The sequence below is a fragment of the Panthera tigris genome, chromosome D2, assembly GCF_018350195.1.
Source record: "Panthera tigris isolate Pti1 chromosome D2, P.tigris_Pti1_mat1.1, whole genome shotgun sequence".
Taxonomy (NCBI): Eukaryota; Metazoa; Chordata; class Mammalia; order Carnivora; family Felidae; genus Panthera; species Panthera tigris.
Window position 1 is genome coordinate 58,443,088 of NC_056670.1, and position 18,078 is coordinate 58,461,165.

At 50.0% G+C, this 18,078-nt stretch overlaps 1 protein-coding gene across 1 annotated transcript in view; it reads left to right on the forward strand.

The window, feature by feature from the left end:
• HIF1AN (hypoxia inducible factor 1 subunit alpha inhibitor) overlaps positions 1-17,504 on the forward strand; it is a 76,398-nt gene extending 58,894 nt beyond the window's left edge. Inside the window, exon 6 of the mRNA XM_042961022.1 lies at positions 16,972-17,504. Within this exon, the coding sequence (XP_042816956.1) occupies positions 16,972-16,999 (28 nt within the window). The 3' untranslated portion in view covers positions 17,000-17,504. The remainder of the gene's footprint in view (positions 1-16,971) is intronic.
• Positions 17,505-18,078: the final 574 nt, after the last annotated feature.

Genomic DNA, 18,078 nt, shown 5'->3' on the forward strand with positions numbered 1-18,078 from the left:
CTGGATTCCCAAGCAGAATAAGTAAAAAGAGATTTACACCTAAAACTGTTAGTGACTCTGCAGAACATCTAAGAGAAAAATCTTACAAGCTAGCAGCATAATGACAATCAGGCAACAGGCTTCTCATTAGGAGCAATGGAAACCAGAAGATAAATAATTATAGCCTCAAAATTCTGAAGGAAAATAACTGTCAACTTAGAACCCAGGGGTGCCTGGGTGGCTTAGTCAGTTAAGCATCTGACTCTTAACTTTGGCTCAGGTCATGATCTCGCAGTTCATGGGTTCAGTCCCCTCGTAGGGCTCTGCATAGACAGTGTAGAGCCTGCTTGCGCTCTCTCTGTCTCTGTCTCTGTCTCTGTCTCTCTCTCTCTCAATAAATAAACTTTAAAAAATTATTTAAAAAATTTTTTAAAAAGAAAATTCACCATCTTATAACTACTAAAGGTATAATTAATTGATTCGAGCAAGATAATCAATGGATGCTAAAATCCTTGGATCAAAAATATTTAGAGGACAGGATATTCACAGTCTCAAATCCTGCCCCTACCCACATCATAATGTATTACTCAGAGAGAGCAAAGGACACCTTTACAATTGAGAATCTTGAATGATGCTACCTTAAAAATGATCAAACGTATCATCACAAATAATGAGAGAAACTGATAGCATATGCCTGTTGATATGATGCACTGAGAAGGAAACATCACCTACATGGTATTCCTGCCCAAAATGTTTAGCCTGAATTTAACCATGAGGAAACCATTAGATAAATCCAAATTGAGGGACAATCTGCTGCATGGACTTTTCAAAACTCATAAAAGACAAAAAACAAAAACAAAACCTTGGAGAACTATTCCAGAATAAAGGAGATTAAAAAGACAAAATAAATACAATGAAAGATCTTACATTGGGATGAGGGAGGGGCAGTTATAAAGAACATTACTGGGAGAATAGAAGGGTTTTGAATATGAACTCATCTATCAGGCAAATGTTAAATTTCCTGAAAGTGATCATTACACTGTGCAGTACAGACGAATGTCCTTGTTCTTAAAAGATATCTGAAGTATTTAGGGGTGAAGTGTCATTTATGTCAGCAACTAACACACAAGTGTTTCAGAACAAGAAAGGGAGAGTTAAACCAAATGTGGAAATAGTTACAAATTGTTCATCTGTATCAGAGTATATGAGCATTCATTGCAACAGTGAACTTTGCTGTACAGTTTTAAATTTGTCAAAATAAAAAGCTGGAAGAATAGAAGCAGTTTCAAAACAAATACAACAACACCTAATGAAAGAATGGATCTAGTCAATGATAGTAAATGGCTGTTAAAACCATTAAGTGAAAAGCTGATGGAGGGAAAAAAGCTGAACGTGAACTTTATAATGGATAGATCCAGCTGACAGCAACTGAGCCCACTGATTAATCTTGATATTTAAAAAGAAAAACGACGAGGAATTATGTGGTCCTGACGTGATGCAATAGGAAGTTCACACCAACTGTAAAATATTCTAGCCAAAAACTCAAATCTGAAGCCAAGCAACTCTGGAATCTACCATTTTAAAGGGACAGAGAAACACGTTAAATGATACCACAGGGGTGCTATCAGCAAAATCCAGAATGAAGGAAATTCCATAGGACAAATGGCCCACAGTTTCTTCAATAAATAAATTGCAAGAAGAGGAAAGAAAGTATAGCCTAGGAGTGCCTGCGTGGCTCAGATGGTTGAGTATCAAGCTCTTGATCTCTGCTCAGGTCATGATCTCACCCGTGACAGGCTCTGTGCTGATAGTGCAGAGGCTGCTTGGGATTCTGTCTGTCCTCTCTCTCTGCCCCTCCCCCACCTCTTTCAAAAACAAAATAAACATTAATAAATTTTTTTAAAGAAATTTTCAACAATTTAAAAAGAAAGTGTAGCCTATAGAACTGAATAGATATTTGATGAGAGTAAGGAATTATAGTTAATTTTTATTTAAGTGAGATAATGCTATTGAGGTAATGCTAAAAGTGTCCTTAACTTTTAGAAATGCATGTTAAATTATCGACAGGTGAGGTGATTTGATGTCTGTGTCCAAATAGTCCTGGCAGATAGAAGAAATAAGATTGGCCCTATGTTGATAATTATTGAAACTAGTTGATAGGTAGAAAGATCTTTTAAGGGACGTCTGGGTGGCTCAACTGGTTGAGCATCTCACTCTTGATTTTGCCTCAGGTCATGATCTCATGGTTCCTGAGTTTGAACTCCACATCAGGCTCTGTGCTGATAGCAGAGGGATTCTCTCTCTCCCTCTCTCTCTCTCTCTCTCTCTCTCTCTGCCCCTCCCCCGCCCGTGCACCATGCTTTCTCTCTAAATAAATGAATAAATAAACATTTAAATCTATCTACATATCTATGTATCTATGTATATTTATATTTGAAACCCTTCAGAATAACTTTTAACAAATAAGTAAACCCAAGTCACTCCAATATTTTCCCAGTATATTCTCCCAAAGAAGGCTCTTCAGTGTTAGAATGGTTGTTCCCTCACAAGTAGTACACAGGTTGAGACCAGAGAAAGAATTCCAAGTGGAGGGTAAAACCCCAGGCCATCATGGGGGGCCAAACCCTCTTTCAAATGGAGTGCTATTTACTTAGGGGGTGAGGGGCTCTGTCTTGTGTGTCTTAAACCAGACTGTTCCCTGTTGGGTGGAAGCAACATATTACACCTGGACAGCTCCCTGCCCCAACCTAGGTTAAGAAATGGGATTTGTAAAGACTAGTAGGTTGGATCCAAGGCAGAGGGAGGAGGTAAAATTAGATGTCTCTTTTTGTGAGGCTTGGATGAGGTTGAGGTCTGAGATCAAAGGTCAAGGATGGGGCTGGAGGGATGGGCGTGTCACTAAGGTGAGTGTGCTGTGCCAAGACCTAAGAGGCTTCGGGAGCTGACCTTCCTGGCCTTCATGCCTTTCTCCTTGGTGCCAGTTCTCTGGGATGGAGACAGAGCTCCTACCCATCTCCCCCTCAACCCCCCTGCACATCTCCCTCCCACACCATTCTCCTCTCTTCTCTGTCCAGTTCTCTGATCCATTTCCATTCTCTCCTTCCTCAAGCCCCTTCCTCATCTCCATTTGCCATTCCCTGTCCTCCGCCCTGCCAGACACCCCAGTTCAGGGTCCAGGAGAAGGACAGCTTTTATGTGGCTTGTAAAATTCTATTATATCTGTATTCAAAACCTAGCAGCTGAGAAACACTGGTAATAAGCGTGTTATTAAGCGTGTAAATACACTTCCACTCCAAGGCCTCTAAGGGGCAAGGGCTGGATTCTCAGGCTGGGCATCTCCCCTGCTTGTAAGTCCCTCCCCACCTGGCCTCCACCCCAGACTTGGACCTTGTGCCAAGGCCCAGGTCTCCTCCAGTCTCCAACCACCACCGTCCTGCAAAACCCAGACTCTTGGAGAAAGGGGGCGGGGGAAGGGGCCGAAGAAAAAAAACATTAGGAAAAAAACTCCCACCCAGAGAGCATTCTTTCTGCAGCACTCAGGAAAAAGGATGTCTCACAGGGGACGGGAAGGCGAAATTTTTTCACATCCAAATGGATTGCAATTTCCCTCCATTTAGCACCTGAAGGTAATTAGCTCGAAGAGACTGCCGAGTGCGAAACACGTTCACGGAACATTAACTCTCACACATTCTCCAGTTGCAGGGAATTAATAGGAAAGATTAAAGTTTAAAGAGAGCAAAATGCCATTACCTCGCCAGCCACCTCTCTCCGCGGCAGTCTCCAGCCCCCGAAAACCTTCGGCCAGTGCTTGGGCCGGGGCTCGGGTCTCAGCCTCCAGCCTGGCTGGCTGGGGCATCTGGGTGTGCCTCACCAAGAAGGCTAGCATGTGCTGATGTGCACGCACGTGTGCAAAACAGGGCAGCTCTGCAAGGCCAGTGCAGCCCCCCTCCCATCCCCGAGAAGTTTGGGGTGGACAGGGCAGGTGTGTTCTCATAGGCTGACTCCTGGCATTGGTGTGTATGGTGGCCCTGGGCGGGGGCGGATGGGGGAGACACTAGGAAGGGTTATTAGCTTGGGCGTGCCCTGTGATTTCGGTGCAGAGGGCGAGATCTGGCAGCTTGGCCGGCAATAGAGAAATGGAGGGTGTCAGTCCCACCTTGGGTGTATAGAGAGGCACTGGGTGAAGTGATGGAGAGAGTTGCTTCCACTCTTGTGCGGCAGGCAGGAGCCACAAACATACGCGTGCATGCATACGCAGGCTCCCACGACCACACACAGACGGCCTTTGTCACTCTGCTTTTTTCAAAGTTTATGTAGGCTTCAAATTGGAAAGGTTTCTGTGTTGCTTCAGTATTTTAGGAAAAGATGAAAGACAGAGAGAGGGAGACAGAGAGTGGGGGAGAGAGAGAGTGAGGGAGAGAGAGAGGGGCAGAGGCAGGCAGGAGAGAGAGAGCGCGAGATGAAATTGAGACATGGAAGAATTTATTGCCCAGAAAATTCCATTCTGCTATCTGATTCAAAAAGTCCAGTCCCCCCAGCTTCGGAAAATCTATTTTCCACATTTTAATACCCTGCAGAACAGTCCTCATAACTCATCCGAGTGTGTTAAGCACAGTTTTATTAGATCTGAAACAAATTTTGGTGGGGAGATACTATAGGTCATTAACCATGGAGTAATTTTATCCTTGTTTCCCTAATGATGCCATAATGGCGAGCGAATTTCTTAACTAAAGACCAAAGAACATTTTGAAGGTCAGTTTCATCTGTGAGCTCCTTCAAGCGCTTCTCAGAGAAGATTGGAAAACTCGCCGATTTTTTGAAGAGTCATTAATAATGTGAAAGCTGAAAGCACCCTCCATTTGCGTTCCTGCTTTTTACCTTTTAATTTTATATCGTCCCCGCTCAGAGCCCCGCTCCCACTCCCTCACCCTCCTCTGGACCTCCCGCCTGCCTACCCACCCCACGCAGGGAACAAGGCTGCCCCATACCAGGTACCAGGCTAGCTGTGAGGGGCAGACAGGGGCTGCAGGAGGGGAGGCAGAAGAGCTAGAGAGGCCAGGGCCCCAAAGAGATGGGGGCCTTTGCTAAATTCCCAGAATGTGGTGTACTGTGTGAGGGTATTGTTATAGGCATGGTACACGTGTGCGTGTGTGCATGTGTGCAAATGTGCAGTGCAGGGGACTGGGGTCTCTGGACTGCATGCTGGCTGTGCACACACATGCTAGGGACCAATGGGGACTTAGTAGTCTCTATAGGTGGGTGCCCTCTGTTGGACGCAGGTGGGGAAAGAGAACTGGAAACCAGCACTGGGTCCAGTGGCTTGGGCAGTGGGTCAGCTGGGGGACTTGAGGTATCTCCCAACAGAGATGGACAACACGTGCAAGGCATGAAACAATTGATAGCGCATTGTGAGCCCTGATTACAATGTGTGCACATGAGCGTATATGTCCTGGGGGTGGTGAGGTCATCAAGGCAAGAGCCCCAAGGGCCCTCTCTACTGGCAAATATTTAGACACTTGAAACAGTGACCATTGTCTGCCCATCCCTCACTCCTTGGACCACTCACTCCTTGCTCCCCAGGCCTGGAGCCCTTCATTTGCCCAGTTTACTCCCTCCTAATCTCCAGTCTCTGGCTCCTTGGACCACCCCCCCCCCCCGCCACCTCCCAGTTCCACCCCTTCCCCTGAACACTCCTCCCTCCAGCTCCTCACCTATCTGATGGCTATCATTGCAGGGTGCCCAGCCAGGAGCTGGGGTGGGACAGCATCTCTGTGTGTGTGCAGGTTTGGGGAGGAGGGGGCGGTGTGGTGACACTCCATGCTCCCAGATGTGGTGGCAGCGATAATTCCAATTTTATGCCTTTGTTATGGCTTTAATCACTTTCTTTATGCGTTTTGTTCCAGCGATCAGGGAGAGACACCTGATAGGCAAAGAGGATACCAGGGGAACCATTTTTATTTGGAATGTGGTGAGAAGTCTAATTAGAATCTGAATTCTGCTGAGCCTTGAAATGGCCAGCACTTTATCCTGATCGCCTTAGATATTGTTTCGAGTCAATCATCTGTCATGGTGCGGCAGGAGAGCCTCTCCCTTCACACCGCACCCCTCCCGCCACGGGGCCAGCCCAGGCACACTGGGGGAGGGGAGGCTCAGGCTTCCGCCCTCGTAGGGGTCTGTGCCTCCTTCTGGGGAGGGGGTGCTGTTTGGTATAGCCAACCCTCCATTGGTGAGGGCTGTCTTTGCTGGGTGCTGAGTTTCAGCTCATGGGGGTGGAGAGAGGGGCTGCAGGAAGAGGGGCCTGAGAGGCCTGTATTAGAATTAAGAAATATTGAGGTGAGGCCAAGCTAGTCTGGGGCACCTCCTAAATCCTCTCAGTACACTGACCACCCCACCTCCTATCAATGGCTCACAGCGACTCTCCTCTCTTTACTGTCCCCTGGACATATTGTATCTCTGCCACCTGCTCACTGTCCCTCAAACTCACTGCTCCCATTGCCAACCCCTCCCTGACCAACACTTGCCACAAGTTCAGCTCCTGGTCTCCGACTTTCCTTCCTCCAGTCCTGCCGCTGGACCACCAATCCGCCTTGTTCTGCCATCTGTCGAGTCCCTGGACTGGTTCCACCTCCTCCAGAAAGCCTTCCCTGACTACCTGAACCCACACAGGTGAGCTCCTCGAGAGGTGGACAATTACAACACAGGCCCCCATCTGGCGATGGCCGCGCTGACTGCCGACACTCCTCCCACAAGACCCCGCTCCATTTATCTTTCTCCTGCCTTCAGATGATTTCCAGTTGTCCTCTCTCTTTTTCTAAACTGTTTTGGTGTGTGTGTGTGTGTGTGTGTGTGTGTGTGTGTCCTAAATCTGCTCAAACCCTTTTTGAGCATAGCAAAATGTAAAGTAGAAATAAATATTACTCTGAATGATAATTTCACCTCCCCAGTCACATCTTGTGCTCCCAAAGTCTGACCATTTCTTCCCTGTATCCTGCCTTTTCCACTAACTGTAAGCACACAGGATCAGGCACAGAGTGGGGAGCTGTGCATTGCCTCCAGAAGTCAGAGATTCACGGAAGCTTTCTGCTTCCTGCTTCCCCTCATACATAACCCCCAATACATACCTACTATGTGACAGATGTAGGCATAGTTGGGGGACTATTAGTAGCCAAAGGAAGTGCCATTTCTGGCAGGAAAGAGGAGCATGTGCTCTATGAATAATGTTTCCATGGGAGATGGCCAATGTGGGTCCTTTTTAGATGGTTGGAGCACTCAGTGGCCCTCTAGCCACTTAGTGTGCCCCATAAAGCAGAATGTCCTCATTGATGTCAGTATCACTGGGCCTCCTGGATGGTCACTGCCCTCTCGAGATTATCTATGTAGCCAGGGTACCTTATGTACGGTCCAAGGGGCAGTGTGACCAGATGCTGCCATAGAAAAATACAGACTCAGAGGGTCCCCAGAATACCCTTCTCAATCTGCTCACTTCCCCATCCCTATCTGGACCCAAGCTTGAATGCAATCCTGACTCATTTTATTTGAGGATGGTCTCTTTCCCTCCTTGCACCTCAGTTCTTCCTGGTCCCTGAGCTGTGGGCAAGGAGTGGGGATGGCACTAACCATAGTCCAGCAAATCATGGGGCTTGTTGGGAGACGGTTCTCTGGAATGCATTGCCAGGACTCTATTCCTTTCTCCCTCCCAGCAGCCCCTATCCGGAGGCATGGCTGTACTGACACCACACTGATGGATGGAGAGTGAAGAGATACAGGGAGATGGAGAAGGAATCCATAGCCAGGGGTCCTCATTTATAGGGGAAGGCAGGACAGTGGCCGGAGGGACTTAGGAGCAAGCTTCCTAGTGGGAAATTGCAAGCTACCATTAGCGTTTAGGTACAAGTTAATATATCTGAGGGAGTGTGTGTGTGTGTGTGTGTGTGTGTGTGTGCGCGCGCGTGCACGCACGTGCACACACACACACACCTGCATATGATGGAGGGTCAGTAGGTGAGGGGTTAAGGTCCCTGTAGGGAGGAAGCAGAACGCTGGCACACTTGGTCTGCCCATAGAGAAGGGTGGGAGTTCAAGGGTGGCTCATGCTCCAACTACTGTTTCTCCATCTATACAAATAGTGGGGAGATGGAGCTCCTGGCCCAGGGAGCACATGTGTTGGGTGAGGGTGGCGGGCGGGAGGACAGAGATGCCAAAGCTACTAAAGGCCTAGTCTCTTCCCATCTCAGACACCCTCAAGGCACTGTCCTCTCTCTACATCCAGAGCTCGGCTGCAGCGGGGGGAGATGAAAAGGAGGAGAAACTGTTGGATAAAAAGAAATTCAAAAAAAAAAAGTAAGTGAAATATTCAAACTGGAAAGTGATATTATAGAAACTGCAGCCCACGGCTCAGTGCATTCAAATTTATTCAAACTCGGCGCCTGACAGTGATGGATGCAGCAGCTTTTCCCACAATATGGAGAAGGCGCGGGGGCATTTAGGACTGCGGGTCCCCTCCGGGAGGGTGGGGGCCCACACCACCTCCCATGCTTTGCTCCTCCTAAATGGGAAATGAGGTTCTGGGTCCTGTCCCCTCTACTTCCTAAACCCCACGGTTCCGGGGATGCTGGGGGACCTGGGCATCGCTGGCCCGGGTGCTGGGGTATGGCCCAAGATAGAGGTAGCCAGCTGTGGAACAGAGTGCGCTCTAGTGCCAAGGAAGAGGGTGGTCAACCCTGTCCAGGGGATGACCCGACGAGGGTGTCACCTACATCAAAAAGAAGAGCATGGCTGTGTGGTTTGTAGCCAAGTAAACAGCATGAACCTTAGAAACCCCTGAGTATGCTGAGATCTAAGGGTCTCAGAAATCCCAAGTCAGGGGGCATTTGGTCCCAGTGGCTCCCACTTTCCTGCCCATTGACTCCCACTTTTGCTCCATCCAGGAGAGGGACAAGAGGGCCTCTGGTGAAACCTCAAATCTGGGGGCTTGGTGTGAGCAGTGGGCAGGTGATAGACTACCCTGCATGCTGTGCCCCGGAGTAGCCCTTGCTCCCAGGAGCACCCTCCAGCCTCACTTCTCCCCCGACAAGGTTGCTCCCGGCCTCCCGTCCAACCTCTTGACCACCAGGCCCCACTTCTGATTCTCAGGCCCCATCCCCTGGGAAGCCTTGGAATACCAGTCACTCGAGGAGAACTACTCATCTCCTGGCTGCCTTGTCCACTGCACTCTCCTCCGGCGTCTCTAACCCTCCTTCTCTGTCTCTTTCTTCCCCTACAGTCTCTCCCAAATGTAGCCACAGTGCAAAGCTCTCCACTGTTCTCTCCAGTCTCTCAGGAGATCTTAGTCACTTGGGAACTTGCAGCTGTCACCCCCGGGCAGGTAATGGGAGCACTGATCTCTAACCCCCAAGCTTCTCTTGAGATCCAAGCCCACAACCCGGGCAGCGCAAGGCTCATACTCAAAAAGCAGCCTGCATGCCTCTCCTAAAGCCAGCAACAGCATGTGACTCCCCACTTTGTTGGTAGCCCTGTTGCCCACCCACTTACCCTCACAGAAGCCTTGGAGCCCCTAGTCCCCTGCCGTCCTCATCTCTACTTTCAATTAGGGTACAAATTCAGAGATGCTTCCTTATTTCTTTGGTACCCATCTTTGCCTCGCCATCACCACTGTCTCCAGGAAGGCCCTTGTCACAGCTCTCCCAAGCCTCTTCACTTCAACCAACAAACCCTGTTGAGTGCAAGCCATGCACCAAGTCTCCAAGTGTGGCTTCTTTCTCCCAGCGGGGCTCTCTGCCTCTGAGTTCCATGTCTCCGATTGTTCTACACACTGCTGCCAGATTCATTTTCCTAAAGCACAGCTCTGATCGTGCCACTCTCCTGCTCAAAAACCTTCAATGGTTCCCCACTGCATACTAAATAAAGTACAAACTCCTGACTCCTATATTCATGGCCCTTTGTGACCTGGCCCCTTCCTCCCCCTCTCTCCAAGACTTCCCATTACTCTCCTTCATGCTCATACTTGCCAGCCAAATTGGACTCTGAGTGGTTCCCTTGCACACTCCCCACCCAGCAACTTCCCACCTCTGTGGGCTGGTCCATTCTCTTCTTCTGCCTGCGATGCTGTCCTTCTGGGATGGTATCACTGCCCAACACCCAGCTTATCTCTGCCCATCAATATCCTAATTTTCTGCAAGACCTGATTCAAGTAAAGCCATCTTCTGAATACTCCCTATAAATTGCTTAGCAAGGTGCCTGCTGGTTTTGTTGTTGTTGTTGTTGTTGTTGTTGTTGTTGTTCACCACCACCACCAGCAGTGGTTTCTCTTCCCTGTGAAATTTCTAGTCCTCTACAGCTTTCTTGGCTCTTATTTTCCCAATAGTCATTACTAGAATGTTTGCCCTACAGCTGTCCTGGACTATAAACCTCTTGAGAGCCAGGCGTAAGTAACGTTCATTTGAATCGTCCTCAGCCCCTGGCCCAGGAGGCTCAGTAAACGCCTGTTGAATAAATAAATGAATGAGTGAATGAATGATGGAATGAATGAACCAATACAGAAAGACTGGCTTGGACATGACTGTGTGACACAGACTTGGCTCTTCTGAGCCTCCATTTCTGGGCAGTGACCACCTAAAATTTCCCAGTCATTACTCCTGGCCCTCCTGACATGTGTCCAGGTGAGCTGGGACATGCGTGTGCAGGTTATATGACAGGTGTGTCACCGCTCTAAAGAGAGAGAGGAGTGTGGCAGAGTTCAGCCTTCCCAACTCATCAATCAAAGGGCACTTACTGACAGCTCTTGAGAGCTGGCTCCAGGCTCTGCTGGGGTTGGGGGCAGGACGGGTGGGGGATGAGGCCTGCCCTCTGGAAGTTCACAGTCTAGTTGCTCCTTCACTCCTCCTGGGACTTTCAGGCCACAGGAAGTCAAAGGGCTCCACCAGGGACTGCGGACAGGGATGTCATGCTGATGGGTGGGGTGAGCCCTTTCCTCCAAGCTGCCCTGAAATGCTACTTAATCCAGAAGTGGCTCTTTTACCCTCTTGGTGTAGATCTTAGTGCCCCATCCCAACTGGAGCTCCCCTGGGAGGTCTGTTGCCTTCTGCAGAATTCTCCACCACAGAGGCCAGAACCACACAGCTTGAAGCTGCTGAATGGATGGGTGGATGGGTGCTGTGAATAGTTGACAAAATAAATGAGTAAATGAGCAACTAGCTAAACACACGGATGAACAAAGTGCTGGGCAGATTGGCACAAATCACACAGTCGGCATTCACTGAGCATCTACTATGTACCAGGCACGGTGCTAAATCCTTCAGCTGCATTGATTCATTTCATCTTCCCTTCAGCCCTTGGGGTAGGAGCTATCAGGACCCTGCAAGGGAGAGGCAACTGCTGCTCAGGGGAGTGAAATAAAGTGTGAGAGGCCCTAGCTCTGCAGGGAGGAACCTTGGTCTCCTGCCCCAAACTCTTCCTGGCAGGGGATGGGGGTCATCTGCTCCCTCCCCAGACCACAGACCACAGGCCCTCGGAGAAGGGGCGGGGAAGTGAAGCTCCTGGGGAGGAGGCTCACAGGTGGTGGGGGGTATTGTGGGGTCTCCGTCCCGCGCGCGCTGGGGTTGGGGCGGGGTGGGGGGAGCTCTGGGCCCCACGTTTTCTCTCCGTCCCCCTGTGAGATTAGGCGGAGTTCAGAAGAGGCACAGCCGAGGAGCCTCTGTTTCCCAAAAGGCGGCTTCCCAGCCCCCCTTCACCCACCTCCATTGCAAGAGGGAGCGCCCTCTCCCGAGGGGTCCCCGGCGCTGGGGGGCGCCCCCTCCCGCCGGCCCCCCGCCCCGGCGGCCGGTCCCTCCCCTCGCGGCCTGATACAAACAAGCGCGCTAAACTCCGGGAGATTTACAGCGGGCGGCTGGGCGGCGCGGGCCCCCGGCCGCCGGTGAGATATCTCCAAACAGCGCACTAACCACTTTCCATTTTATACCTCACCAGCTTTATAGCATCTTAAGGATTTCTGTGCACGGCTGGCTTCCCGCCCAGGGAAAAAACCCAGCCTTGTAAATAAATACTAAATATATATGAACAGAGACGACAGCGAGAGCCGCGGAGGAGGGGGAGGGGCGGGGGTGCCGCAGGGTGGGGGTGCGGGTGGCGGCTCAGGGCCTGGCGACCGACGGGGAGGAGGGGGGCAGGACATATTGGGGTGTCCGAGACAAAGGCGACAGGGAAAAAGCACTTGACAGGCAAAGTGAGGGAAACTGAGACAGCGCCAGAGAGGGAGGCAGAGAGAAATGGAAAGATGGAGGCTGGCTGGAAGTGCTCCGGGGTGTGTGTGTGTGTGTGTGTGTGTGTGTGTGTGTATACACGGAGGACTCCCTTAAAGCCTAGGGAGAAAGAGAAGGCTCTTCCAACCCTGCCTCTCTCCTTCCCACAATTTCTGAGGGGTTGGGGCTCAGGGATGGTATTACCATCCGTGTGTGTGTGTGTGTGTGTGTGTGTGTGTGTGTGTGAGAGAGAGAGAGAGAGAGAGAGAGAGAGAGAGAGGTGTGTGTGTGTGTGTGAGAGAGAGAGAGAGAGAGAGAGAGAGAGAGGTGTGTGTGTGTGTGTGTGTGTGTGTGTGACAGGAGTATGTCACGATGTGCTCCAAGGAAAGAGTTTATGTTTGTGTGTGTGAACCCATGTATGTGCAGATGTGTGTTTGGGGTGTTTGGTGTGGGTAGGACTGTGCCCAGTGGGCACTGGGCTTTTGGGGGGGAAGAATGCCTGTGGTGTGGTCAGGGTGCAAAGCGGGTTTAGGACATATTGGGGGTGGCGATGAGGCAGGCGAGTTCGGAGAACGTGTGCAGCTTTGACATTGAGTTGAGGGCTGAGCAAGCATATGTGATCAAATGTGTTTGGGTGTCTTGAGGTGTGTGGGGATCTGGGGGGAGATGAGTCGTGAGCTCAAGTAAGCCAGGGTGGACCTTCAAAGGAGCATGTGTTGGGTCTGGAAGCAAGTACCCACTTGTGTGTTGGGGTCTGTCAGGGGTGAGATATGACATGCTACCAGGTGGTTACATCACCTCTTCCTCATCCTCCCTCTCTGGGTCTTTCTAGGGGCTCTGGGACTCTCTGCCATGGCCACCAAAGAGAGGGTCCCCAGTGCTGACTGAAGCCCCATACTACCCCAGCCCCCAGCTCTGAGGTCTCTGGACAGGAGCCAGATATGAACCGGGGAGCAGGAGGGAACATCCTCTTCCCCTCTCAGGGGACCCAGCGATCCCTTTTTGTTCCCCCCCCCTTGTCTTCGATATTAAGTATTCAAACCTCATTTACATCCTTATTTTTCAATTTGCTGCCACAGTAGTTTAATTTATTCGATATAATTTCTTTTTCTGAGGGGACATTAATCATTGCCCTGTGCTTTTGGGCGCCTGTGGGATCTCTGCGTGTGTATGTGTGTGTGCGCATACGCATCTGTGGGGGGGGGGGCTCTGTGTGCGAGTGTGCATCTGCGTCCGTGTGTATCTGTGCCTGCTCACACTTGTGTCTGTGTGTGAGTGAGGTGCAAGTTTGTCGTGTGGGTGTGAGAGAGTGTGTGGGTCTTTGTGAGAGGGTTTTGAGTGTGAGAGGGTCGGGGTGGGGAGGAGGTGTGGGAGGGTGGTGTGAGTGTGCTACATTGATCAGGTCCTCTTCCTCCTGGTCCTTCGTAGGATGTCAGCAAGAAGGGGAAGTGGGGCACACTCGAGGTGGGGTCCTCCCAGTATCCCGGTCAGCTTTCCTTTCTTGAGAGTGTGCCCTGGACAGTTGTAGCTGGAAATGTTCTAGAATCCCTGGTCTCTGAAGAAAGAGAACTGAGAGAGGTGGAAACACACAGAGATAGGGAGAGACAGACAGATGAGAGAAAGGCCGGCCACGGCAAGGGAGGAAAGAAAGAGGGGGAAAGAAACATGGAGAATGATGGAGAGAGACGCAGGAGAGAGGGAGAAGTGAGCAAGCCGGCAGCGTCTCAGCCCATAAAGTCCCTGGAATGGGAGGAAGGGGCGCGAGACTCCCGCCTCAGCTCAGGCCCAGTCATGGCTCAGTGCAGTGATGGGGGGCGGGGGGGGGGGTGGGTGGGGGTGGGAGGACTGGTTGCTCCCAGGAGCTGAGATGAGTGGAGTGGCTTGGGGGAGGCTTGTTTGGAGAGAAGAGGCAAGAGGAAGGGGTAAGGGAGAGGGGGGAAGAGAGAAAGCCCCCCTTGGTGATATAACTCAGGGGAATGAAGCCAAGGAAAAATTCCAGTGTTGTTGAAGGGATAAAAGGGAGGAAGCTCCCAGATGCTAGCTCCCCTCTCTACCCTCAGTATATCTGGGCAAATCCATGGCTTCCTAAGACCCTCTTTTCGTTCCTAGCCCCTGAACCCCTCAGTTTTCCTTCTCTGGCATGTTTTTGGAACTGCCAGGAGCTAATGGTAAGGTCACCATGACATCTCACTGAATCTTTGTAACAACTTGAGGTAAGAGTCGGTCTCCCCACTTCAGAGAGGAGGAGAGGAGAGGTCAGAGCTTATCCAAAGTCCAGAGGAGGTCCAGAGCCAGGATTTATGGCATATCTGCCTAAGGGCACATGCTGAGATTTTTCCCCTCCCTCAACTGCCTCCTAGGGTTGTGTCCACCCCAAACCTTCCTTTCTCACCACTATACAGGTATGACACACACACAAAACAATATCTGGGACCCAAGGGTAAAGGAGGTGGCCTTTTGGGGGCAGGAGTCAGGAGGCTGGGGGGGTGACCTACTATAGCCTTAGCCCAGCTACCCCCAGCTGTGAGGACATTGAAGCCCAGGACCTGAGTGCCCCCAGGGTTCATATGGACCCTGTCTTTCCTCTCATCCAAGGGTCAGAGTCCCCTTAAGGATCCTTTCCAGGGGGCGCCTGGGTGGCTCAGTTGGCTGACTTCGGCTCAGGTCATGATCTCACAGTTCGTGAGTTCAAGCCCCGCATCGGGCTCTGTGCCGACAGCTTGGAACCTGGAGCCTGCTTTGGATTCTGTGTCTCCCTCTTTCTCTGCCCCTCCCCCCACTTCTCAAAAAATAAACATTTTAAAAAAATAAAAGAAAGAAAGAAAAGACCCCTTCCAGAAGGTGGAGGCCAAAACCCACTTAGGCTTGGACTGGCTGACTGCTTGGGGCCTGGTTTCTCCACCCAGGACCAGTTTCAAACAGCTATGACCTGCCCATTTTAGCCTTACCCAGATAGTGGCCCAAGGCTCAGGGTTTAGGGAGAGAAGCTTTTTCTCTGAAATTATAAAAGTGAAATTTTGAAAAATGGTCTGAAATTGGACTTCATGGGACCTCAGCATTTGAGCCTCCAGATACCTGACTATCTTGAGGTCTATAGATTTAAATAGTCTAATACCAAATCCCTGTGATCTGAATGTCCCCAACAACCAAGCATTTGAGTGCATAGGTGGGACCTAGGGCTGATAATGAGCGTCTAGGTGGGAAATCCGAGATGGAAGAGTCTACATCATTCCAGCCTCAGATCTTCAGCCCCACCCCCACCTTCCTTGTGCTGTCTCCCAACCCAGAGAGGCCGTTCTTTGATCCTTACCCTCCAGGAGTTGGGCTCAGGCCTCACACCCAGGCCCCAAGCACAGACATGTCACACGGAAACCATCACCCACTAGGGTCAGTGATAACTGGGTGGCGGTGAGAGAGGGGGTCCCTGGGCATGTGGGGAGGGGGCAAGGGGACAGGCCTGGGGCCGAGGAGAAGGTAGCGCGTTCATTTGAATAATGGGCAAAATCAAATTAATTCTACATTAAATAGTTGTGAATAAAGGGTTGAAGTCAGCAGTTTCAAACTTGTTTTCCTTAATTACTTTCCGTGTTTAATGTCATTAAGAAGATTAAAAATTCATTAACAAGAGTACTAAAGTGGCAAATCAGGAAAGCGATCACTCCAGGTTAGAAACTCCGCTGAGGCCGCACAGTGAGCCTTCTGCAGGGGGCATGGGTGGGGGTGGGGGCCGAGAGGGTTGGGGACAGACAGGCGCTCACACACTTACACACTGATACACAACAGCTCCATAAACACACGTCCATAATATCGGTGGGCATCCACACATGGATACACGCACACTCAGATATTTTCACTCATCCATACCCAGGACTTCTGTGATTGTGGGGAGACAGTGTTTTGGGGTCTGTAGCTAATCGGGTCACAACTCCATAAATCCCTCTCCTAAGAAGGAGAATTAAAGATCAAACTTTCCTGACAGACAGTGCAAGGTCATAAGAATCAGTGTCAGCTCAGTGGTGTCCGAGTTCACTTTCCTGTCTCCTGGTCTTGTCTGTCTGTCCCTGTCTCCCCTCCCTTCGCCATCCCTCCCGCACTAAAGGGCTCTCTCAGGGCAAACCTGATCAGTTTCCTGGGAGGAGCTGCTGACTTTGAAGCTTAATTATCCTGGAAAAGGATCCCCTTTGTCTCCTTAGCTTGTTGGGGAGGGGGGAAGAGTCACGTTACCTCTGGGAGAAGGAACAAGGAGACAAAGGGTAACATGGGTGGGGAGAGGAGAAGGCAGAAACAGCTGGGGAAGTGGCACCCAAGTGTCCTGGTCTTCAGAGTGGATCCTCACTCAGTCACCCATCGCTAACCTCACCCTTTCACCCTGCCTTTTCGCCCACCATGTTGGCTAAACCCCTTCCTCCCCAGTGCCATACTTTACCCCCTTCACCATGAAAGGACCCTCCTTGAGTCAGGACAATGTTCCCTGTGGCTATCACAATCTCTCTGACTGCATTTCTGTTTTTTTCTCTAGGCCCCAAACTCAGGACCAAGTCCCTGAAGGGGTCTAGGCTGCCTTGGGTGCACCTGTGCCTTTGTGGCTATGTTATGTGTCTGATGGCCGTGTTGGTAATTGTGTGTGTGAGTGTGTGTGGGTCTGGTTACATGAGGAGAACCATAGTCTCAGCTGGAGAACTCCGTATTAATCATAAACAAGTACACCTGGACAGCCTTGCGATTCTAATGGAATGAATTCCCTCTCGTTTTATAGGTGGGAGAGCCAAACTCTGGGAAGATGAAGTCCTCCTCAAGAGAAATGAAAACGTGGGCCTACACAAAAACTTGTACAACAATGGTTGGAGCAGTATTTTTCATAATGGCCCCAAAGTGGAAAGAACCCAAATGTCCATCAACTGGTGAATACGTAAATAAAATGTAGTATATCCATACAATGGGATATTATTTGGTCATGAAAAGTAATGAAGTACTGATTCATGTCACAACATGGGTGAATATTGAAGACTCTATGTTAAGTAAAAGAAGCCAATCACCAAAAAACCCCAAACACCATGCATTCTTTTAGTTCCTTTACACAACGTGTCCAGAGTCAGCAAATATACAGAAAAAGAAAATAGATTAAGAGTTGCTTAGATCTGAGGGTGGGGAGTATTGGGGGAAGATGAGAGACTGCCAATGGGTATGGGGTTGGGGGGAGATGGTTCAAATGTCCTAAAATGTCTCACAGTGAGGGGTGCTGGTTTGATTAAGCGTCTCACTTCGGCTCGGGTCACAATCTCATGGTTTTGTGGGTTTCAGCCCCACGTTGGGCTCTGCTGCTTCAGAGCCTGTCTCCCTCTCTCTTTGCCCCTCCACTCTCTCTCTCTGTCTCTGTCTCAAAAATAAAGAAACATTTTCCAAAAAATCTTAAATGGCTTACGGTGATGGTTGCACGACCCTATAGATCTACTAAAAACCATTGACTTGAACACTTTAGATAGATGAATTGCATGATATGCGAATTATATCTTGATAAAGCTGTTATTTTTAAAAAGTAACATGACTTGCTTAGGGTCTCCCAGCAACTGGGAGGTGGCACTGGTACTAGAATGTGGTCTCTTGACCCTAAGCTCGGTGCTCTTTCCACGAGCCCTACAGTGCCTCAAAAATCCTGCCATGGAGACTCGAAGGCCAAATCCTATATGTGCAGGGGTGTCCACATCACATCTCGGCTTTTCTGTGGGGTTGTCAAATTTCTGTCTCTGAGAGTGCGACTTGTTATGCGTGTGCACATAAAGATTTGTGGTCTCACAACTGTGTGGGCCTCACCAAGCATGGCTCTGCACATCTGCGTGTAGGCCCGTGGATCTCTCGATTGTGA